The sequence below is a fragment of the Saimiri boliviensis genome, chromosome 5 (assembly GCF_048565385.1).
Source record: "Saimiri boliviensis isolate mSaiBol1 chromosome 5, mSaiBol1.pri, whole genome shotgun sequence".
In the NCBI taxonomy this organism is placed as follows: Eukaryota; Metazoa; Chordata; class Mammalia; order Primates; family Cebidae; genus Saimiri; species Saimiri boliviensis.
The window spans coordinates 57,134,652-57,159,177 of NC_133453.1; the positions used below are offsets into that span (position 1 = coordinate 57,134,652).

The window sequence follows — 24,526 nt, forward strand, 5'->3', positions numbered from 1 at the left end:
GGCACATTTCACATTTGGCTACTGCACAGTGAAGCTCTCCTACCTAAAATGTTTTGATTTCTTGATTGCCCACTTTGTTACCTGTCACGTGAAATCAATTATTTCTCCTTTGTCCCTGTTTTTTTTTTTAAATGAGTGATATTAACAATGTGTTAGGTAGAAACCTCTGTGTCATATTTGATTCCCTCTTTTCTCACATGTCTAAGTTGCTGAATCCTTTCAATTTTATCTCGGAAGTCTATCTCAAATCTGCCCATTAAACATTTATTTATTACATTTGCCTATTTCGCATCTTTTTTCATACCTGTCTGAACTATTTCTAGCAGCTTGTTATAATTTTCTTTTCTGAGTGTTGTCTTCTGACAGTGTCAGGGTTAGCCTTAGAAAATACCTCTTCAGGGCCAGCGCAGTGGCTAATGCCTGTAATTCAGCACTTTGGAAGACCAAGACAGGCAGATTGCCTGAGGTCAGGAGTTCAAGACGAGCCTGGCCAACTTGGTGAAACTCCATCTCTACTAAAAATACAAAAAAAAAAAAAATTAGCTAGGTGTGGTGGTAGGTACCTGTAATCTCAGCTGCTCAGGAGGCTGAGGCAGGAGAATCACTCGAACCTGGGAGACGGAGGTTGCAGTGAGCCAAGATTGTGTCATTGCACTCCAGCCTGGGCAACAAGAGTGAGACTCCGTCTCAAAAAGAAAAGAAAATATCAAATTGTTTCTGTCTTTTTGCTTTCAGTTTACAATCCAACCTCTGGCTTAACATTCAAGGCCCTTCCTAATAGTTGAAACCTCTGTATTTCACCTTACATGTTATGCTTCACTACCTAGTAGTTCTCACTACAGCTCTGAACCATCATGTCTTTACATAGTTTTTTTTCAAAGGCCATTTAATCCTTCCAGTGAAATGTTCTTTTTCATTCCTTGCTTGCCTGGTATGTTTTACTTGTCTTTTTAATAATAATTTAAGTAAGCCTCCATGAGTTTTCTCTATGAAGTGTTTCTTCACTCAAGATTTATCCATTTCTGTTTTCCACCAAGCTGTGTGCATTACCCAAGCTAGCTAACTAAGCTCTATATCTCACTTATATTTCTGTCATTTAATACTGTTGTGATATTTGCACCATAGCCTGGATTCAGCTAATACTTGCTTGAGTAGTTAATATGCTTTCAGAGTAATTGTTGTAATGTAAGATTTCATTCTTTTCTAAATTTAGTTGCTGCCCAAGCATTGTGCCAAAACTATCAGTCAAGCAGTGAATAAGAAATCAAAAAAACAGACTGGTAAGAAAGGGGAACCTGAAAGGGAGAAACCAGGTGTTGAGAGCATGAGGAAAAACAGGCTGGTTGTGACCAAGTAAGTGTCCACTTATATTATACATTTTTGCTCCAGGTAAAATATTTATTTCATTTTTTTCTATGACATTAGTACTTAAAATATTTATTTCATTTTTTTCTGTTACATTAGTACTGAGGAAATGCTAATAATTGTATATTCTTCATTTTCCAGCCATTTAAAAAAATCTTTCAGAGCATAGTTAACTTGTTAGTTGCTTATTTCCTCTCAAAATACAGATTTTGGCCTTTAGAAGAAAATATATGTAATAGGTAATATTTGTCATTTTATGCTAAGTACTGAAGGCCAATTATATGTTTAAAAATTTTTGTGTAGTACATTATAAACAATCTAATTTTTAATTTATTTAAAATCAGATAGCTGAGACTTTATTTTGGCATGTTTGTGACATATTAGAACATACCCAATGTCATTATTATGAAACAGAAATAACAGACCAGGTAGCATTCAGGGATATTTATTTGCTAGTTTAATTATTTGGAGGGGAGGTATAGGTTGATAGTAACTGGGTGAATATTTTTTATTTAAAGTAAATTTCCTAGTTTCTTGCGAAGTTGAGTAAGCCATTGCCCTTTTATAGCCAACTTTCCTTCTCTCATAACAGAAAGTACTACAGGAATTGCAAGTGGTTGTCTTTATGAGTGCAGAATAAGTTCTACCTATTATATTTTACATCAGTAAAGTCATTACTACCTAAAGGTAGAAATAAATGATGACATCTTTAAAATATTCCTCTTCTTTGTTAGTTATACCCTTAAAGATTTTGAACTTTCTCAAAAAGTTCGGAGATTGAAAAATCAAATTCTCCAAGTATTATCTCCAAATAAAGTTAATATAGTTATTAAATTAATTCTTTATTGCCTATGATGACATGTTGAACATTTTACTTAACAGTTTATTAATGTTTTTTTCAGCCTTGATAAATTGCACACTGCACTTTCTGAGTTATGCTTCTCTATAAATTATGTACCAAACATGGTGGTATGGGAACATACCTTTACTCCACGAGAATATTTGACTTCTCATTTGGAAATACGCTTTACCAAGTAAGAAAGAATATTAACTGTTTTTGTTTCTTGACTCAGTAATGAATTTGTTATTTAATTGTTAATGTCTATACAGTGTTTTCTTTTATAAGGAAAAGCATTAGTAGAACTGGTTTAGTGTTAAGAATAATGAACTGAAAATTACTTAAAATACCGAGATTGTTTTCTTATACCTATTAGTATTAACTAGTAACACCAGGCAAGCTAATTAATATCTCTTAAGTCATAGCTTCCTTATATACAAAGTGAGAAGATTGGAGAAAATCAATGTATTTCCGCTTGCAGGTGGCAACCCAGTAGGGTCATAAGATCAGTTTATAAGGTTGTAGTCAAAGTTTAGATAAAGAAGCGGGAGGGAAAGAAAGGACAAGAGGAAGAAAAAAATAGGAAAAAAAACCCCAATACACTGTGTGCATTAAGTATATATATTGCTTTGTGAAGCATTTTGTGGCATATATGCATGTGTGTTGACTTGCAGTGTTAAGATGCATGTCTTGCAGTAGGTCACGGTGAAATGTTTGAAAACCTGAGGACTAGATGAACCCTTACATGTTTTCTGAATTCACATGTTGCTGTTAAATAAGCCAATAGAATTTTAGATTCTTGAGGTCTCAATTCTAATTAGAATTTTCTAAGTTAAATATGAATATATATTTTGTGTATGTATATGAAATAGTACACTGATAAGTCAGAAACCTTTCAACTTTATAGATACTGCTTTAACTTTTTTCTAAAGTTGTATATTTATTAATATTTATTAATAAAAATGTTTGACAATTTTTTTTCTTCAAAGCCTTGAAGCAATTTATAAAACAAAATTTTGCCAAAGGGTTTTCAAAGTTTTGTCATCATTAACAGGTGGTATTTGTATTTGCACCGTATGCTTAACATTGTGTTAAGTACTCTAGGTAATAATATAATAAAGATGGAACTGTAGTTGGTGAGATACAACTAAAATAATTAGAGAACAGAATATGACAGTATATAAATTGGTACTAAGTTCAGTGTTAAATTATCAGTTGACTTGAGAAGAGTCTGGCAATGAACTGTCTTTTGTTCTCCTTGGTAAGTCAGGCATCCTGACAGTAAAACCCAGAATGCCCTAGAACTTAGACCAAAGGGACATTTTGCCTTCTGGTGTTTATTATTCTCAAGTGGGTAGAGGTGGGAGATTGGTGAGTTGAAGGAATTCAGTTTACGGCTCCCTTGTAAACAGTCTGCTTCGTTAATCCACAGAGAAGCAATTTTTTTTTTTTTTTTTTTTCTTTTGAGACGGAGTTTCACTCTTGTTACTCAGGCTGGAGTGCAATGGCGCGATCTCGGCTCACCACAACCTCCGCCTCCTGGGTTCAGGCAATTCTCCTGCCTCAGCCTCCTGAGTAGCTGGGATTACAGGCACGCGCCACCAGCCCAGCTAATTTTTTGTATTTTTAGTAGAGATGGGGTTTCACCATGTTGACCACGTTGGTCTCGATCTCTTGACATCATGATCTACGCGCCTCAGCCTCCCAAAGTGCTGGGATTACAGGCTTGAGCCACCGCGCCCGGCCGCAATTTTTTTTTTTTAAAAGCAAGCATCTACTTAGTGATTAGGATCAAGGCAAGGGGAACATTTACCTAGGAAAGTTTTTTTGTTTTTTTGTTTTGTTTTTTTTTTTTTGAGACCATGTTTTGTTCTTTTGCGCAGGCTTGAGTGCAGTGGCATGATCTTGGCTCACTGCATCCTTCGCCTCCTGGGTTTAAGCAGTTCTCCTTCCTCAGCCTCCTGAGTAGCTGAGACTACAGGCATATGTCACTATGCCCGGCTGATTTTTGTATTTTTAATAGAGATGGGGTTTCCCCATGCTGGCCAGGCAGATAGCGTGTGAATATTAGTGGGTTGGTTTTTGTCAATCATTTGAGCACAGTCTTAGGATTTAGGGATTACACACTAGGAAAGCAGTTTTCATCTTGAGTCGCCTCTTCTTGGCCTGTTTCTAGTGATGGGATTTGTCGGTTGTCTTTAAGGATCCATCTTTACAAATACAAGTCTAAGATCTTTGCCGATCTAATGCTCAGGGAATTTTAAAGAAAGTGAAATAGGGCTGGCCAGTGTAGGATAAGATCATTTAGGAAAGTACTTTCAAAATTTGTGTTTAATTTTTAGTCTTATACAGTTGAGATATAGACAGAACTGTGTTTTATGTGCTATGAGTGATGAAAGAAAATATAGTTGCTTGTTGCCTTATTTTGTTTGACTGTCATAGTTTGTTGAAAGGCAGCACTAAGTGAGGCAGCTCTGCGGTCGAATCTTAGTCGTAATCACTTCCCAACAAAACCTTATCAGTTTATGTGAATCTTGAGCTTTATTTTTTTTTCCTTTGGGAAATATAGTGATAAGTACATTGTAGGTTTATTAAATGTGAGGATTGTAGGTAATTTATATAAAGCCTCAAAAATTACTGGCACCAAACAGTGTCAGATAAATTCAAGCCACAGATGAAATAGTTCATTGTCCTTGCTACTTACCATGTTAAAGCAGTTTTTAAAACCCTCTTTATACGTAAATCATTTTTGTTCCTGATATTCTTAGAATGTTTTTAATCATTTGTATTCACATTTTATTGTAGTTTTTAAGTTTTCTCTCTCTTTTTTTTTTTTTTTTGAGATGGAGTCTTGCTCTGTTGTCCAGGCTGGAGTGCAGTGGTGCAATCTCAGCTCACTGCAACCTCTGCTTGCCTGGTTCAAACGATTCTCCTGCCTCAGTCTTTTGAGTAGCCGGGATTATAGGAATGCGCCACATGCCTGTAATCAGAAGGCTAATTTTACCCAGCTAATTTTTGTATGTTTTAATAGAGATGGGGTTTCACCATGTTGGCCAGGCTGGTCTCGAACTCCTGACTTCCAAGTGATCTGCCTACCTTGGCATCCCAGAGTGCTGGGATTGCAGGCATGAGCCACTATTCCCAGCTTTCATTCTTTTTGTGTGTTGTTTCATGGGAAGTTAATGACAGTAATTTTAAAGCTTTGTGATAAATTACTTTTAAAGTTAATTTTATTGCTTGTTTAATATTAGATTAACAGTAGGTTGAATGGTTTATTTTATATGAATGGAAAAGTCAGAGGCTTTTCTTATATATTCTCCTATTCCTTCTCCCCAGGTCAATTGTTGGGATGACTATGTATAATCAAGCCACACAGGAAATTGCAAAACCTTCAGAACTTCTAACAAGTGTAAGGGCATACATGACCGTACTCCAGTCAATAGAAAACTATGTGCAGATTGATATTACGAGAGTATTTAATAATGTTCTTCTTCAACAAACACAACATTTAGACAGTCATGGAGAGCCAACCATTACAAGTTTATACACAAATTGGTAAGGAATGCATTTAGAAATTATAGTAATAGAAAGTCTGTAATGATCTACTTAGGAAAATTAATTTTTTTATGAATAAACACTCGTTCATTTTATCAACCAACTTAAAATTATATGCAGGAATGTATCATAATACATTTAAATTAAGCAGTTTTTTCCAGTTAAGTTTACTTTACTCTTTAGGTATTTGGAAACTTTGTTACGACAAGTCAGCAATGGCCATATAGCATATTTTCCTGCAATGAAAGCATTTGTGAACTTACCTACAGAAAATGAATTAACGTTCAATGCGGAGGAGTATTCTGACATATCAGGTGAATAATATTATACTACAGTTTAGAGAAGAAAGAAAACTTAATTCTTTTGCTGGTGTCTTGATTCTTTTGACTTTTGATTCTGTTGTGACTGTTCCATTCAATTATATGAATAACTGCATATTGTATGTTAGAATTACTTTTGCATTTTATATTCTTTCTTTCATTCCAGAGACTTTTTTCAGGATTTTACATTAGTTTTTATAATGAGATGTTGCATTGTGTTAATGTTCATTTTCTTAAAGTATTTGCTCTGTCAAAAGTATAAAATTAAGTACATTTTCTTTCAGAAATGAGGTCATTATCAGAACTACTAGGCCCATATGGTATGAAGTTTCTAAGTGAAAGCCTTATGTGGCATATTTCATCACAAGTTGCTGAACTTAAGGTAATATAGTCTTTATTAATTTTAGCTTTTAAACAATTCCTGAAAAACATTTCAGGAATATGAGCAGCAAGCCTAGAATGTTGATTATTTTAATCCAACATGAAAGTACTAATATGAAAATGAAATTAAATAGCCAGCAGGGCCTTTTTATGGCATCTTAGTTTCATTTTCTCTTTCGTTTTTGCAGGTGAGAAAATGGAAAGCCAAAAGAGGTGAATTGACTTGGTAAAGGGGACTGAACCTCAGGGTTTTTGGCTGTGGTCAAGCCTTCATAGTATTGTATCATGATGTTTTTCTTTGAAATACCAGGTTCAAAACTCCAGCCAAAGTTAAAAATGTATTCATACTTGTAGTCTGAATGTATTTGCTTTCCATCGATTGTAATACACACATTATTAGGCTTATTGCTTTTTTTCTTAAGTAATCTTTTAAATTTTCTTATTCCCTCTAAGTTGGATGAAAAACAACTTTAGAGTGCGTAATGTTTCAGTAAAGATGTAAAGGAATTGAAGCAACAATATTTTAAATACCTTTTTTTTAGCATTTAAAAAATATCCTAGGGCTTAGGTGATTTATATGGAATCAATCTGTATATATAGTAACTACGTAGTTTTTGAAAGAATTTAAACTTGAACTTAGGAGCAGAATAGAGAAGTCATGTTTTAAAATAAACATTTTCTTTGTGAAAGCTTTTTGGTGGTAACTTGTGCCTTGAATTTTTAGTTTCTCTCCTTTTCTTTCTTTCTTTTTTTTTTTGAGACAGAGTCTCACTCTGTTGCCCAGTCTGTAGTACAGTGGCACAATCTGAACTCACTTCAGCCTCTGCCTCCAAGTAGCTGGGACTACTGGCATGCACCACCACACCCAGCTAATTTTTGTATTTTTAATAGAGATAGTATTTCACCATGTTGGCCGGGCTGGTCTCAAACTCCTGACATCAAGTGATCCACCCACCTTGGATTCCCAAAGTGCTGGGATTACAGGATCTCGAGCCACCATACCCGGCCAATTTTTGGTTTCTTAAGAAAATGGTATATGGTACTGGTAAATAGCTTACAGTTCAGATGTAGCACATAGAGTTCTAAATGTGGTAATCTGATCTACTGAAAATTGGGCAAATGTATAGAATAAGTTAATTCCCACAAACTTAATAATATTCTGCTGAGTAAATAGCAAGAGTCAGTGTGAGCTTAGTATAGTCAAAGATTTAAAAAAGTAAGGCAGTATTACTCATTGGTAAGAACTCAAGCTTTAGGCCAGGTGCAATGGCTCATGCCTGTAATTTAGCACTTTAGGAGGCCGAGGCGGGTGGATTGCCTGAGGTTAGGAGTTTGAGACCAGCCTGGCCAACATGGTGAAATCCCATCTCTACTAAAAATACAAAAATCAGCCGGATGTGGTGGTGGGTGCTTGTAATCCCAGCTGCTAAAGAGGCTGAGGCAGGAGAATCACTTGAACCCACGAGACAGCGGTTGCAGTAAGCTGAGATTGCGCCTCTACACTGAAGCCTATGTGACAGAGTGAGACTCTATCTCAAAAAATAAATAAATAAATAAATAAAGCAAGCTTTCAAGTTAGGCTTTCCTGAATTTCAGACCTGTCACTTCCAAGCTTTGATTTTGGGCAAATACTTAAACGAAGCTTTTACTTTGAGAGAATTTTATGAGATCATGCATATCAACCTTTTTATTTAGGTGCTCAGCATAATGTCTCTTATTTTGGTGTTCATCATATCATTATCCTCTCATTGCTATTTTTAAAGTGTTCTGCAATTATTGTGTAAAAGTCAACTTTTAGATACCTTAAAATATAAAGTTGTAAACTTTATATTTTATTTTATCATGGCTCACTGCCAGCTTAGCCCCTGTGCCCAAGCGTTTCTGTCACCTCAGCCTCCTGAGTAGCTGGAATTACAGGCATGTGTCACCAACTCTGGCTAGTTTTTTGTATAAAACTTTATATTTTATAATTTATAAAGTTGTAAACTTTATATGGTTGTAAATATACAAACATTGAAATGCTAGTCTTGGTTCTTTACAAGTAGTATCATTCTTATTTATTAGACTCATTCTCCTGTAAATATATGATTTTTGTCTATCCTGTTCTCAGATAACAAATTTCTCATCTCCAACTTTTTTTCCCAATTTTTTTTCTTGTGTTCCTTCAGTATGAGATAAGAGAAGAACTATGGCTCCATATGTTTACTTCAGCCAGCTAATTTTTATTTCAGATTGAATAACTAGGCACTTCTAGAATTATCTGTATTATTTTTTCTTTTTAGTTATTTAATTTGTTGGATGCAGTATCATGGTGCAGTAATAAAAATTAGCCTATTTTGAATCTCTCTGAATTCATTTATATGAACAGTTCTTCAGTACTGCAAGGATCTGGCCTTCCGCTTTTCGTTACCTCCTTCACTCCTCCAGCCTGGCTGGCCTGCTTGCTGTTGTGTTATCTCAAACTACTCTTCCCTGAGACATGGTCATAACTTGCCTGTTCATGACATTCATGTATTTTTCAAATGTTACTATATCAGAATGTCCTTCCTGACCAAACTTTCAGAAATAGCAGATAGCACTTTTTATTCTCTTCATTCAGCTGTATGTGTATCTTAATTTTGACCTCTCATGCCATGTGTTTATGTCACTTCACTGGAGTTCTAAACTCTCTTAAAATTTTACTGTAGAGTAGTGCCTAACACAGAGTAGGCACTTAGTAAATATTTGTTGGATGCAAAAATAAAAATAGCTAGCTTTGTTTGTTGATTTGTTTGAGACTGGGTCTTGCTTTGTCATCCAGGCTGGAGTGCACTGGTGTGATCATGACTGACTGCCAGCTTAGCCCCACTAGACTCAAGCGATTCTGTCACCTCAGCGTCCTGAGTAGCTGGGAATACAAGCGTGTGCCACCAAATCCAGCTAATTTTTTTGTAGAGACAGGGTTTCACCATGTTGCCCAAGCTGCTCTCTAACTCCTGGGCTCAAATGGTCCACCCATCTCAGCCTCTCAAAAGGACTGGGATTACAGGCATGAGCCACTATGCCTGGTCCAGTTTTCTTAACTCTTTATTCCAGGACTTTTCTAAGATCTTCACTTAATGTTATTAACTCCTTTACTTTTTTTTTTTTTTTTTTTTTTTAATATGGAGTTTCGCTCTTGTTACCCAGGCTGGAGTGCAATGGCATGATCTCGGCTCAGCGCAACCTCCGCCTCCTGGGTTCAGGCAATTCTCCTGCCTCAGCCTCCTGAGTAGCTGGGATTACAGGCACACGCCACCATGCCCAGCTAATTTTTTGTATTTTTAGTAGAGACGGGGTTTCACTATGTTGACTAGGATGGTCTCGATCTCTTGACCTCATGATCCACCCGCCTCAGCCTCCCAAAGTGCTGGGATTACAGGCTTGAGCCACCGCGCCCGGCTCCTTTACATTTTTTAAAGAGGTGTTTTCCTTATTTCATAAATTAGGAAAGTAAAGCCAAGAAAGATTAAATAACTTGTGCAAGCTCACATTTTAGTGAAGAGTGAAACCGAAATTTGAACTCAGTCTGTCTAGCACCAGAGATTACGCTAGTACCATGCTATACTGCCTATAGAACTGAGAGGGATCTCAGTAGTCAGCTAACCTACTCTTATCTGATGAAGGAGCACATGTTGCATTTTTCAGGGTGTATTATCTGGTCTTTTTGAAAATGAGGCCATCTTGTCAATTACTATACATCTCTAGTTAATGTTGATTTAGTATCTAAGTAGTAATTTTTTATTGGTCCTCATTCTTAAATCAAGAGGCAGAGATTACCTTCGTAAAGATTACCCTTCACATAACATGTTTCTCTTTCCTGTGTGGAATATATTCATTTGTAGTCTCTTTGCCATGTTTGTCACTCCTTCCTTTGTACAAACTCTTTTTTTTTTTATGTCACTCTTAGAGAATAGTGTCCTGAATTAAGAATGAGTTTCAGATAGAGATCTGATTAGTGAGGGTACATTTATCTATTTTAGATACTGTAAGTACTAATACAGTTTAAGATAGCATAAATATTTGGTAGCTATGCCATACTGTTTTTACAATCAATTCGTAATCAGATGAATTTTCTTTTTCCTTTTTTTCACTTATGCTAACATTAAACCATGACTTTCCACATCTTATATTTTGTGAAATTTTTAGTCCTGAATGTATTCTTTGCAGTTATTCTTAGTGAAGTTTATCTTGTTAGGTATTGTCCGTTATACTAGGGTCTTTTTTTTAATTACAGATTTTATCTTAGTCTTTTATCAATTATTTTACGAACTTAACTATTTTAGCCTTGTCTCTTGAGTATGAATGTTACCAAATATATTCTCATTCTTGAGAAGAAATGGAAGGTGCTTATGTTTTAACATTTCTCTCTTATATTTTAGAGTGGCTATATTCTCTTTCTCAAATATTATTAAAATTTAAAGTTAGGGAAATGTGGAGCTACAGTAAACAGTGTTGACTTTTTAAATATCCTTAAACTTAAGGATATTTAAAGCGTAAGGTTAAGGATATTTAAAACATTTTTTTCTTGAAAACTGTTGATGTTAGCTTTTTAGTAATCTCCTATGTGATTTTTTTTTCTTACTTGACTTTCCATTTTACCTTTATAATAATAACTTCCATATTTTATTAATGATTTAATATTATAGTAATTATGATGTTTGGTATTTGTTTTTACTTTTTTGCCTCTCAAATACTAAATTCTGACTTATTGAGGATTATGATTTTCAAAAAGCTTCATATGAAATATTTATATTTCTAATATGGTGCCCTCATCATTTAGTTCTTCAAAATAAGGTTTGAGATCTCTCCTAATAACCTCATGATGTAGTCCAGATTGCTTTGTATTCAACTACTTGTGTATCATTAAGAACTTGAGAGGTGTTTATTTGTGACTTTGTTTTCTCAGCTGCTGAGTACTGAGGCATACTTCATATGTATTCTTGTATTTTATTACATAAGAAATCCTACAGATCATAATGATGTTTCATATAGATTAATTCAGTGTGTTGTATACTAGCCTGTCTCATTGAAATCAGTCTCTAAAAGTAATCATTCTGCCATTGATGACTATAATTTTTTTAGTGTCCTATAAAATTACTTTCCTTAGAGTAACCTAATTTTTGAAAAGATAGAAACAGAAGAACTTACAGATTTTTGCTTTCAGTATTGGTAGGCTAGGTAATTCAGACCACCTTTTTTCCGAAGAACAACTTTAAAAAGCTGGATGGATATATGTGTGTACATATATGTGTGTATATATATATATATATATATATATATATATATATATATATGAGAATCTTCTTTAAAGAAGAACTAGAAAGATAGTGAAATATTTCTAGGCTAACACCAAGGACAACCTGGGAAATTAGAGACATAAGCCCAGCTTTGGAAGCCACTTTTCACCCGTGCACGTGTACTGAAGCAGAAGTAACATTTGTAAAATTAAGCTGAATTCTGGTGGCCTTGAGGGGCAAGGGTGTAAGTAGTCAAAAACCTAAAGTAGAGCCTTCTCAAAGTGGAGCATGGGAAATCTGCTTAATTTCTCCCAAGCCGTCTTTACATAGACATTCCAAAGGGTTAGACCTTCAGGGTAAGGGTGAACTGGAAATGAATCACCCCTTCCCAGGATTTGCAGCCCTGTTTGTGCTGTCTCAGGCATCTCGAGTCTTGGACCTGGATTAATGTGGTCTTAGGTTAGCAGTGCCCCAACATACTTAGCAGATGCTAATACAAATCTTCTCTGGAGAAAGGTATCTTCATCCTAGGCTTCAGATGATTCCTGCAAATAACTGCCATGATTAAGTCATTGTCTTGTTTTCAGCTTCAAGCCTTCCTTCCTATGCCATCGCCTTCAATTTCTGATTCCTTCCTTCCTCCTGAGATGTGATTTAACTTGCTTCTACATTGTATCTTTATTGTAAGAACTTGCTAATCAGATTTCTCACCTCTGCTTATTCTTTGCTCTAGTTTCCATCTTCCAGAAATTTGTTGACTTTTCTCATTTGGTCTGTTTTTTCCCAGCTGTTTCCTTTTTTTTTTTTTTTTTCCTTTTCTTTTTTTGTAGGTTTATTCCTTTATTTTTTACCCCTGACTTGAGTGGATTTCTAAGGAGCAGTTTTAGAGATATTTAAACTTCTGTACTTTTTTTTTTTTTTTTTTTTTTTTTTTTGAGACGGAGTTTCGCTCTTGTTACCCAGGCTGGAGTGCAATGGCGCGATCTCGGCTCGGCACAACCTCCGCCTCCTGGGTTCAGCCAATTCTCCTGCCTCAGCCTCCTGAGTAGCTGGGATTACAGGCACGTGCCACCATGCCCAGCTAATTTTTTGTATTTTTAGTAGAGACGGGGTTTCACCATGCTGACCAGGATGGTCTCGATCTCTTGACCTCGTGATCCACCCGTCTCAGCCTCCCAAAGTGCTGGGATTACAGGCTTGAGCCACCGCGCCCAGCCAAAATTCTGTACATTTAATCAGCACTTCTACATAGTTTACATACTTGTTTGAGCATTTTTTTTTTCTTTCCAACTTTTATTTTATGTTCGGGGGTGCATTTGCAGGTTTGTTACATGGGCAAATTACATGTCACGGGTTTGGTGTACAGATTATTTTGTCACCTAGGTAATAAGCATAAGTACCCAATAGGTAGTTTTTTGATCCTTACCCTCCTCCCACCTTCTACCTTCAAGTAAGCCCTGGTGTCTGTTCCTCCCTTCTTTGTGTCCATGTGTACTTGATGTTTAGTTCCTACTTTTTAGTGAAAACATGGGGTATTCGGTTTCTCTTCCTGTGTTAATTTCTTTAGGATAACGGCCTCCAGCTCTATCCATGTTGCTACAAAGGACATGATCTCGATCTTTTTTATGACTGCATAGTAGTTCATGGTGTATATGTACCACATTTTCTTTATTAAGTCTATTGATGGGCATTTAGGTTGATTCCATGTCTTTTTTTGTTGTTATGAATAGTGCTGCAGTGAACATACACATGCATGGATCTTTATGTTAGAATGATTTATATTCCTTTGGGTATATACCCAGTAATGGTATTACTGGATTGAATGGTAATTCTATTTTAAGTTCTTAGAGAAATCTGCAAACTGCTTTCCACAGTGGCTGGACTAATTTACATTCCCATCAGCAGTGCATAAACATTTCTTTTTCTCTGCAACATCACCTGCACGTTTGAGCATTTTTGTAGGAAACGTTTCTAAAAGTGGATCAAAAAGTACAAACGTTAATTTTTTTGATATTACCAAATATCTCTCTGAAAGATTGTAGCTCACACTCTTCTCAGCAGAACATTGTGATGCCACTAATAGTATTTTTGGAGTTAGTATGTACAGTGTTCTGGGGGAACAGTAATATTTTAAAGGTTATTCTATATTTTCTTTTTCTTTTTTTTTTTTTTTTTTTTTTGAGACAGGTCTGTCACCTGGGCTGGAGTACAGTTGCACATTCATAGTTCACTGCAGCCTTGAACTCCTGGGCCCAGCCACCTGAGTAGCTACGAAATACAGGCATGTACCACTGTGCCCTACTAATTATTATTTTTACCTTTTTTTTTTTTTTTTTTTTTTTTTTTTGAGACGAAGTCTTGCTCTTGTCACCCAGGCTGGAGTGCAATGGTGCAATCTTAGCTCACTGCAACATCCGCCTCCTGGGTTCAAGCAATTCTCCTGCCTCTGCCTCCAAAGTAGCTGGGATTACAGGCACCTGCCACCTACGCCTGACTAATTTTTGTGTTTTTAGTAGAGACAGTGTTTCACCTTGTTGACCAGGCTGGTCTCGAACTCCTGACCTCAGGTGATCCTCCCACCTCAGCTCCCAAAGTGCTGGGATTACAGGTGTGAATGACCATGCCTGGTCACTTCTTTGCTTTTATTTCTATTTTTAAAAGATTTAATCTAAATGGATATAAACTAAATATCATTTGATTGTATCTTTTTCTTTTTATCTGAAAGGTGACCTTAATTATTTTAGTTACTATTTTAGCTGAGGACTTTCTTGTTTTGTAGAGTAAATTTGTGTGCTAATTTAAAAAGTAGAGCTTCTTTGTATTTGATGGTTGTGAATAAATTGTGTGTCAGATATAATCAACACTATGTACGTGTATTCATGATGAAAAATGTTTATTCCTTTCAAGAGAAGAAAGCAACCATCTTTTTTTCTACTAAAAATCTTGGATGTTTTACAGATCAGTTCTTCTAGTTCTTTATGGTATCCTAAAAGACATTTTTTCAAATGAAGTAGGAAATTTATATATTAACTTTGTTGAGAATTTTAACACTTTCTTTTTAACACAATACCAAGTAAATTAAATCAATAATTTAAAAACATTTTTGTTTCACTTGCTTTGTCTAACTTATCCTAAGCCATTTCATTAGTAATTCCTATTATTACTGCCAGATTTCAGTTTGTCAATGAGATTAATCAATAGGTTTAAACATAGGCGCAAAGAGTAATAAGCCAGCAAATACTTTAGGGTAATGGTTCTCAAATTTTACTTCTCAGACCAGCAGAATAAGCATTACTTTGGAGCTTGTTTAAAATGCAAGTTTTTGGTCTCTATCTCGGACCTGCTAAATCAGAAATTTGGTGTCTGGGACCCAGCAATGTATGTTTTTAAGCAGTCCTCTGCAGAATTTTGATGCACACTAAAGTTGGAGGACCATTTCTTTGGGGATTAAGAACATGAATTTTAAAATATGACATACTGGAATTCAAATTCCAAATTAACTATTGAATATCTTTGTAACTTTGGGCAAGTTATCCAACTTCTCTGACCTTAGTTTCCTCAGCTGTAAAAATTGGAGTATTACCTCCCTCATTTGGATTATAGTAAATGTGATTGTAAGTTACCTTGTATAAGAGCTTAACAAATGGTTATAGTTGCTCTTGCTATTAAACAAATATATTAATATTTTTGAAAATGTATGTATCTTATAGTTTAGTAGTTTTTTAAATTGTTTCTTTTAGTGATACATGGAATAAGGTGCATTTTAAATTAGGTGGTGTTGATTCACTGATACGTGATGCTCTGTTTAAAGTGCATGGTCGCCATCAGGCTTGGGCAACTGACTTTGCATGTTTATTGAATCTAGTTTTAGGTTGGGAGAGTTTTGACTTGGCCCAGAGAGAGCAAGCAGTCTAATCAGAGACCACAGAAGACAAATTCAGCAAATAAATGTGACTAGAGCTTAACTTCTGATTAGGTGCATAATAAGAAATAATCTGAAGTAATATCATCCAACAACCTAAACAAAACTTAGTGTTTTCAAAAAATATTTCATGAATTTTCTATATAGTTTTTCCCTTAAATCAGTTGTTATCAACTTTTTGTTTGTAAAATACCACCATGGCACGTTATATGCTTGCTGCAACTTCCCAACCAGGTTGCTGAATTGAAATATCCAGGAATGAAGCCTGTGCATGTGTATTTGGAAAGAACGCCACAGGTGATTGTGATGTGTAGAAGGGCTGAGAACCAATATAGAGAACAAAAGTAAAGAAAATTCTGATTTAAAAGAACTTTGTAGAAATAAAGAGATCAGAAATTAAATTATAACATTATGAAAGAACGGGGAAGTGTGATAGTGGTGAACTTAGTGATGAAGGCAGAGGGCACAGGTAACAGTGCAAGAAAGAACAGAATATCTCACTCATTTCTCCATTGTTTTAGAAACTCTGTTCATTGTTGTCCAGGCTTACCTCTGACAGAATGAAATTAATTATATTTGTGTTAGTTATCATTTTTAAAGTAAATTACTTTCTTAATGTTTCTTTTAAGGAAAATATTCTTCAATGAGTTATACTTTTCTTGAATAGTTATCCTTCACACCCTTCCCTTATTTATATCTCTTCCTTCTTTTCCCTTCCCTTTTCTCAGTGGTCCCTGAAAGAGAAGTGGATGGTTTATACCTCCATTTTATAATTTTTGTTGGGAAACATTGCTGTAATATAATCCCCATTAAGTGGTACCATGCCCTACCAAGTTATTCTGTCTCTGATTGTGTGTTTCTAGTGATAAACTCATTGTCTACAGGCATACGTTGGCCAGGTTTATCTTTAGCAAATTCTTTTGTTTCAGTTGGAATTTGTTGTTATGTCCATTTTAGTGTCTGCTTTTTATTATTGGTGCCAATCAATGTCTGAGCAAAAGATGACTCTTTATCCTGCTACTTATCTTTGCTGCTTTCCCTGAACTCCTTCCTTCTTGAATTTGTAAAGTGAAGGAAAACACTAACCTTATGTAAATAATTTTCAGATTCTTTTATTGAAAAAGCAACAAAAATATATAGCATAGAGCATCTGGATTTCATGAATTTTGTTTCCTCCTTGCCAGATTGTAATTTCCAAGCATGCTCTTACCTCGTTAACACAAAGAGTCTGTGCCTGACCTAGGATCTTTCTTTCTTTCTTTCTTTTTTTTTTTTTTAGAAACTTGTGGTGGAGAATGTTGATGTGCTAACACAAATGAGGACCAGCTTTGACAAACCAGACCAGATGGCTGCACTCTTTAAAAGATTATCATGTGGGTAACTCATGATACCTTTTATAAACATAAGAAGCTCTTGACACTCAGTATTTAATTTTGGCTCAAAATTTGTAACATAAATACAAGTGGTAAGTTACGAAAAGTACTCTTTAGCTTATGAAGAGAACTAGAACATTTTTGCAGTCAAAGGATCATGTAAGTGTTGTGTGTGGCTTATCTGTTTCACAATTTTTCTAAACCATACTGCTAGTATATCATTTGTCAGTATTTCATGAATATTACCAGAATCAATTTGGTTTTAAGCTTCTTAAATTTAATACAGTAAATCTACATTAATTTAGACTAAAGAATTAGCTTCTGAGCCTGTTAACTTTCTAAAAATCAATTTTATAATTTACATACAATAAAATGTACCATTTAAGTGAATGATATTATGGATTTTGACAAATGGATACATTTATATAACCATTGCCACAGTCAAGATACAGAACAGTTCCATCACTTTGAAAAATTATCTGCTATCTCTCTGTATTTGGTTTCCTACTCCGGTCTCTGGCCCCAGGCCAGACAACCACTGATCTTATTTTTGTCACGATATATTAAATTTTTGTCTGGCTTCTTTGACTTAGCGTAATGTTTTTGTTTTTGAGATTCATCCATGTTGTTAAGTGATCAGTAATTTGTTGCTTTTTGTTGCTAGCTAGTATTCCATTGATGAAAACCTGAACCTACAACTTTAAAAAAAAAATTGTCTTCCTGACATTGATTCCTTGTGGGAGGTATATTGTCAAATAACAGTGAATCTTAAATGTTTATTAAAGTGTGTTCAGCCAGATAACTGTTTTAGATATACTTGAATTAATATTATTTAATGTTATTTTCTTTGTTTTTTTTACTTGAACTGTTATAATGAAGTTATTTTAAAGTCATACTTTTTGATTAATTTAAAAGCCTTCTCAACACTAAAAAAAGAATGAAATCCCAAATAAAATACTCTTTGTATTTGAGAAAGCCAGAGAACAAGTTTATTTTTCTAAATAAAAAATAATCCAGAAGAAAACTAAAGCCATACATGTATTTAACATACTTCATATTTGACATTTTTCTTAAATGCTTTAGAGAATCACTTTATTAGGCTATTTTTTTCCTGTAAAACTTACTTAATTCTTATTGAATAAGAATTTTTGCATAAAATTAAAGGTTACCTTATAGGACAGATCAGTGGTTGACAGGACTAATAAAGGGAAAGCAAAGAGGGAGATTTTTAGGGTAATCAAACTGTTCACCACAGTGGTGATACAAATCTATCATATGTCTCATACAGTGCATACCACTATGTGTTATATAGTGGGAACACATATCTATATATGTTAACATTTGGGGTGTGTGCAGTGGCTCCGGCCTGTAATCCCAGCACTTTGGGAGGCCAAGGCAGGCAGATCACTTGAGATCAGGAGTTTGAGACCAGCGTGACCAACATGGTGAAACCCCGTCTCTACTAAAAATACAAAAAAAATTAGCCAGGCATGGTGGCACATGCTTGTATTCCTAGCTACTCAGGAGGCTGAGGCAGGAGAATTGCTTGAACCCAGGAGGTAGAGGTTGCAGTCAGCTGGGATCGCACCATTACAGTCCAGCCTGGGCAACAAGACAGTAAAACTCCGTCTCAAAAAAAAAGAGAGAGGAAAAACAATTTGAAGCTGTACACCAAAAGGAAAAGAAGAGACCGTTTTTTGTATGATACTTTATATTAAATGATACTTAAAAACATAAAATTTAAAAAAAAATGAAAGACTTGGTAGCATTATAGGGAGAAGGAGTATGAATAAATAGGAAATGACTTTTTAAATCGTCTTTTGTTATTGTTTGTTGGTTTACTATATTTTTCTAGTCCTTTTTCTTTATTATTTTTTTTTCTTGTTTTCTCCCATTTTTTAATACTTATTTGACCACCCCATTGGCCTTAACTCTTTTTACTTTCCTACTAACAATCTTTTGACCATCCCATCTAGTTAGAAGCAAATAACCCACTGCAGTGTTCAATACCTTGTTTATTTAACTGTCATATTTGTGGAATTGAAGCAATGGAATTTGTTAAAATTCCAAACAGAATTTGCAAGTTTTCAAAATAAAGTTCATAGTCTTTTGTCAAGATTCTGCTTCCTTGAATGTTGTATATAGTAGTGGTGATTCATAAGCACTACTCTTGGCCAGTTTGGAAGTGGCCAAAACAGAAATCTAAATTGTTGAATATTAATGACCCCTATATATAAAATTTGTCTTTAAATATAATTTTATTAATTTTTTTCTATAATTTGGAAAAAGAAACGATTCACTTGAGAGTGACTTATTTAGGAGAATAGAGAGAACTACTTTTTCAGCAATTGAACTGTTTTCCAAAATGTTCTCTTTTGTTTATGATTCTGTGTACTTCTTTCTCTACATGTCCATATCCAGAAGTCAATGTGTTTTTGAAGGAGTTTTTCACAGTCAAGAAGCATATTCTTTTAAAAATATAAAGCATTACAACTTATTAAATTAGGTCTGAATTGGAAGGCAATCTGGAATTTATTCATTTATTTTTATTTTTAATTTTTTGGACAGAGCCTTGCTCTGGCATGCAGGCTGTTAGTGCAGTGGCACAATCTCAGCTCACTGCAACCTCCATTTCCTGGTTTAAGCAATTCTCCTGCATCAGCCTCCCGAGTAGCTAGGACTACAGGCACATGCCACCACACCTGTCTAATTTTTGTATTTTTAGTAAAGATAGGGTTTCACCATGTTGTCCAGGCTGGTCTAGAACTCCTCACCTCAAGTGATCCACGCACCTTGACCTCCCAGAGTGCTGAGATACATGTGTGAACCACTGTGCCCAGCCTTATTATCAGTTTTAAGATTTCCTGTATGACTTGAGCAAATCTCCTTACATCTATGTTTCATAATTTTTATTCTCTGACCTTCTGTTTCTTGGGACTAGGTTCATTGCTTTACTGACTCCCTGATTCCAGACTAGAAATATTTCTAATTTTCCTGCAGCAATTTTTTCTTTTGAAAACTCATTGTATAAACCTATAAGTTGCCTCCAAAGATCTTTACTTTATCAGTACTTCGGATGTTATTATTTCCTGAAACTATTCCACCAGTAAAAATCTTGAACTTTGAAATTCAACTCTTAGATCATAGCCATGTCTTCTAGCTCTCACACTCCTTTGCACCTATTGAACTTTTTGTTCTAGCTCATTGAAACTGTTATGCCTCCCTGCTTTCCTGATGACTTCTTCCTGGCTTTATGTATTTTATCCATTCTGGACTATGAAATTTGGTTAGTGCATTCTCCCTTATGCTGTCATACCCTTGACTTTTTGCTGCATTCATCCCCACAACGCAATTTTCTTGATCCCTGGAAGGTCTCTTACACCCTGAAAGCCGATTACTGCTTGTGCAATAACATTTTTAAAGTCTGTTGTTAAATTGGCCTCTTACTCATCTTACCACCTATCTGTCTTTGAAAGTTTTTGACTAGTTTGTATTCACTGTTTGATCTTCCCACCTGTCCACTCTTGTTATACTGTAATATGGCCACTTTCCTGAAACCTTTCTGAAATAGTTTGTTACTGACTGCTCATTTGCAAGATGTGGTGCTTTTTCCTCAACTCTCATTCTGTTTATTTCTCTGTAGTGTTTATCTCTTTTATCCTTTTTATTAAAGCTTTATTTTCTTTATTTGCCAAAACTTTATCTCTACTCTCAACTTCATCGTTTTTGCAGGTTCGTCTTTTATGTAGTGTCAGTTTGTGATATCTTACTCTTCCATTTTTACTCTGCAATTCTATTGGGAAAATTTCATCCAAAATTTTCTCTTCCCTTATTCAGTCTTACGAATCTTAAATATTCATCCTCAGCCTTCACTCTCTTTTGTTGATTTACAGATGTTTAATACGAAGTACTAATTTGATCAGGGCTTCTCAAAGTATAACCCAGGGCAAGCAGACACCCCAGAGTTCTGATTCAGTAGCTGAGGTGGGGCCCAGTAATCTACATTCTTAAAGAGTTCCTGGGTGATGCTGTTGCTTGTATTTTAACAAGTCCTCTGGGTCATTCAGAATTACACTAAACTTTAGAAACTGATAGATATTTTCAGCTATATGACCCACAAGTTTTTCATAACATCCCTGGAATGGGAATTATCTCTTCCATGGCAGGTATATGTAGGTGGGGAGAAAAAACCTGATAGTTTCTTTTTTTTTTTTTTTTGAGACAGAGTCTCACTTTGTCACCCAAGCTGGAGTACAGTGGCACGATCTTGGCTTACTGCAACCTCCACCTCTTGGGTTCAAGTGATTCTCCTGCCTCAGCCTTCTGAGCAGCTGGGACTACAGGTGTGTGCCACCATGCCCAGCTAATTTTTGTATTTTTAGTGGAGATGGAGTTTTACCATATTGGCCAAGCTGGTCTCGAACTCCTGACCTCATGATCCACCCACCTCAGCCCGCCAGAGTGCTGGAATTACAAGTGTGAGCCACTGTGCCTGACTGATATTTTCTCTTTTGACTATTTTGTTATCTCTCTCACCATCCATCCAGTGACTCACACTGGAAAACTTGGATATCCTGATTCTTTCACTCCTCATATTCCACATGTAGTAGCTGTGTCTTATAGATGAGAGTTTACAAATTGATTGTGTCACATTTGGTCCAAAACTATACGTTGTTTGGCCATACGCTACGTTAAATTTTTAAAATTTTTTTGGTCGTTTTTAAAATGGGAAGAGTCATTTCTAAACAGAATTCTTTTCATATAACTCTTTATATTTTGAAAAGCCTGAACGGGTCCCTCTTTGCTTGAAGGATATAGTATAAACTCCTTAGCATGACATTCAAAAGGTGTTATTTGGATTAACTAAATAATTGACCAGCATTGCTTTTCTGCCTGTCCCCCACTACCTATTTACTTGCCTGGTCCAAGACCCACATAGCCTCTGTTATAGTGTCAGTTCCTTGGGAAGTTAGTGGATGTTATGTGGGGTGAAGGGAAGTGCCAGTGGTCAAATGGTTTGGCAAATAATCCATTAAACAATACATTAAACAGTATTTCTTTTTGTGAAGTATCTTAGAACTTTTAATGTGTCATTATTGTACACATTCAAGAAGAGGTTGTAGGGTATAGTCTTTGCAAACTTTATTAAATTCTGGGTACCATACTTTGGAAAATATATGGCTATATCACAATGAATCTTCTCTGATTCTTCACTTTGTTCTTTCTCGTTTTTCTGAAATTTGTCACTGCTTATTTTCTGGACTGGAAGGTTTTTTTCTTCTTAATCCTTCTTTAGACCCAACTTGGATAGCTTTTCTCAGAGAAATCTTTTCTGTCACCATCATTTCTTTCTCCAGGTAGTAACAATTTCCTAGTCTCCTTTTTTTTTTTTTTTTTTTTTTTTGTTTTGAGGTGGAGTCTGACTCTGTCACCCAGACTGGAGTATAGTGGTTTAGTCTTGTCTCATGCAAACCTCCGCCTCCTGGGTTCAAGCGATTCTCTTGCCTCAGCCTCCCAAGTAGCTGGGACTACAGGCAGGTGCCACCATGCCCAGCTAATTCTTGTATGTTTAGTAGATTTGGGATTTCACTGTGTTGGCCAGTCTGGTGGTCTCCAATTCCTAACCTCAAATGATCTGCCTGCCTCCGCCACCCAACCTAGTCTCATTTTGAATTACCATTTAATTGAATATCTACTGGCTATCTGGGTATCAGGCACTGCGCTGAGTGCTACAGGTAGATGAAAAGATTAGGAGTAGTTCCTGCTCACATGGAATGGTTAATAAATTTGTGCCTTATTTTGTTAACCTAATAATTTTAATTCATTTTTGGCTTGTATTAGGTCTATTTGGATGTTTTAATAAAAGATGCTGTGGTCAAAGTTTAAACAAGCTACACAGAAGGGAGAAAGTCAAAAATAAAACACTTCTCTCTATTCCTGCTCCTCAACTAGTAACTTTAATTAGCAGTTACTGTAGTATACATCTCTTTGCAGAAATTTGTTATGTACATACAAATATTTGACTGTGTATATATCTTTTATTTTACATAAATGGAATTATATTTCTTAGTTTTCGTGACAGCCCATTTAGATTGTCTGCTATTTGAGGTCTACATCATTATTCTGTTTATATTTTTTCTTTTAGTACATAGTATAATGCTTTGTATATGGTGTTCAACAAATGTTTGTTTGGCTTCACAAAATGTGAAGATATTGAACCATCATATTGACCCTTCAAATCTTAATTTGTTAATGGAGTTTTATTTATTTATTTTTTTTTTAGAGATGGGGTCTTGCTCTGTTACCCAAGCCAGTGTGCAGTGGCATGATCATAGTTCACTGCAACCTCTAATTCCTGGACTCAAAGGATTCTCCCATCTTAGCCTCCCAAGTACTAGGACTACAGGCTCATGCCACCACACCCAGCTGATTCTTTTTTTTTTTTTTTTTTTTTTTTTTGTAGAGACCTGGTCTTGCTGTGTTGCCCAGGCTGCTTGTGAGCTCCTAGGCTCAAGCAGTCTTCCTGGCTCAGCCTCCTAAAATGCTAGGATTAGACATGAACCACCATGCTCAGCCTTGAAAATCTGTTAATAATTTTTAGAATAATGCTCTCTAACCAATATGTAAGTGATCAAATCTGTTCATGGGCTTCAGCAAACTGGTCCTGCCAAAATGGCTTGTGTCCTCAACAGGCAATTTTTGTTTCTTAACTCAAGACCTTAACAATGTAACAATTTAGCACTGCTGAGTTCCTGGGCCCTTTGAGGATTTAACTCCTGTTCACTCTGATCAGCTTCTTTTTCGCCTAGTCTCTCTTCCCTTTTTCCTGCCCCTACTGTTTCTGAAATGAGATTATATAGTTAGCTACTTGTGAACCATCTATCCCGTTTAAGAGAACGCAGTATACTCCAATTGATGTAAACTATAGCTACTTAAAAATTTAAGCGGTTTAAATATTAGCTATCAATATCTTTGCCTCTTTAATCATTATTGTAATCAAATTGCTGTTAACTGGGCCTTTTATCATAGAAATTTTAGAACTTTAATACATTTAGATTTTTTCCAAGGTTAAGAAAGAATCCAATTCACACTTTTTTATTCTCTTCCTTTTGTTTCTTTTAATTTAGCTGTTGACAGTGTCTTGAAGAGGATGACAATAATCGGTGTAATTTTATCCTTCCGATCATTGGCACAAGAAGCACTTAGAGATGTAAGAAACCATTGCAATGTATACTCTGTATCCAAACAATCCTTTTAAATTTCTCAGAAATTGAAAGTTACTTTTCAGATTCATATTTGACAATGATACAATTAAAATTCCAGTTTTAGTAATTAGAGAAAATAACATACATAGAAATTAGTTATTTAAGCTCATTTTTTGTTTTAGTACTGCTACTTGGAGAGTATAACTTGCATGGTTATTGCAGTACTTTTTCAGTGCTCTTTATTAGAGTATTTTTCCATTTTTACTGTACTTGCTTTAATATTGAATAATTTTGAATGCATTTCATTCC

General features: G+C 35.3%; 1 protein-coding gene across 4 annotated transcripts in view; it reads left to right on the plus strand.

The window, feature by feature from the left end:
* Positions 1 to 24,526, plus strand: part of NCKAP1 (NCK associated protein 1) — a 118,227-nt gene that overhangs the window by 81,596 nt on the left and 12,105 nt on the right. For all 4 annotated transcript variants that reach the window (XM_074399379.1, XM_039469737.2, XM_074399380.1 and 1 more), the window contains 7 exons: positions 1,214 to 1,353; positions 2,268 to 2,399; positions 5,540 to 5,758; positions 5,942 to 6,072; positions 6,363 to 6,460; positions 16,919 to 17,012; positions 24,140 to 24,222. In XM_074399379.1, coding sequence (XP_074255480.1) covers positions 1,214 to 1,353; positions 2,268 to 2,399; positions 5,540 to 5,758; positions 5,942 to 6,072; positions 6,363 to 6,460; positions 16,919 to 17,012; positions 24,140 to 24,222 — 897 coding nt within the window. The remainder of the gene's footprint in view (positions 1 to 1,213; positions 1,354 to 2,267; positions 2,400 to 5,539; positions 5,759 to 5,941; positions 6,073 to 6,362; positions 6,461 to 16,918; positions 17,013 to 24,139; positions 24,223 to 24,526) is intronic.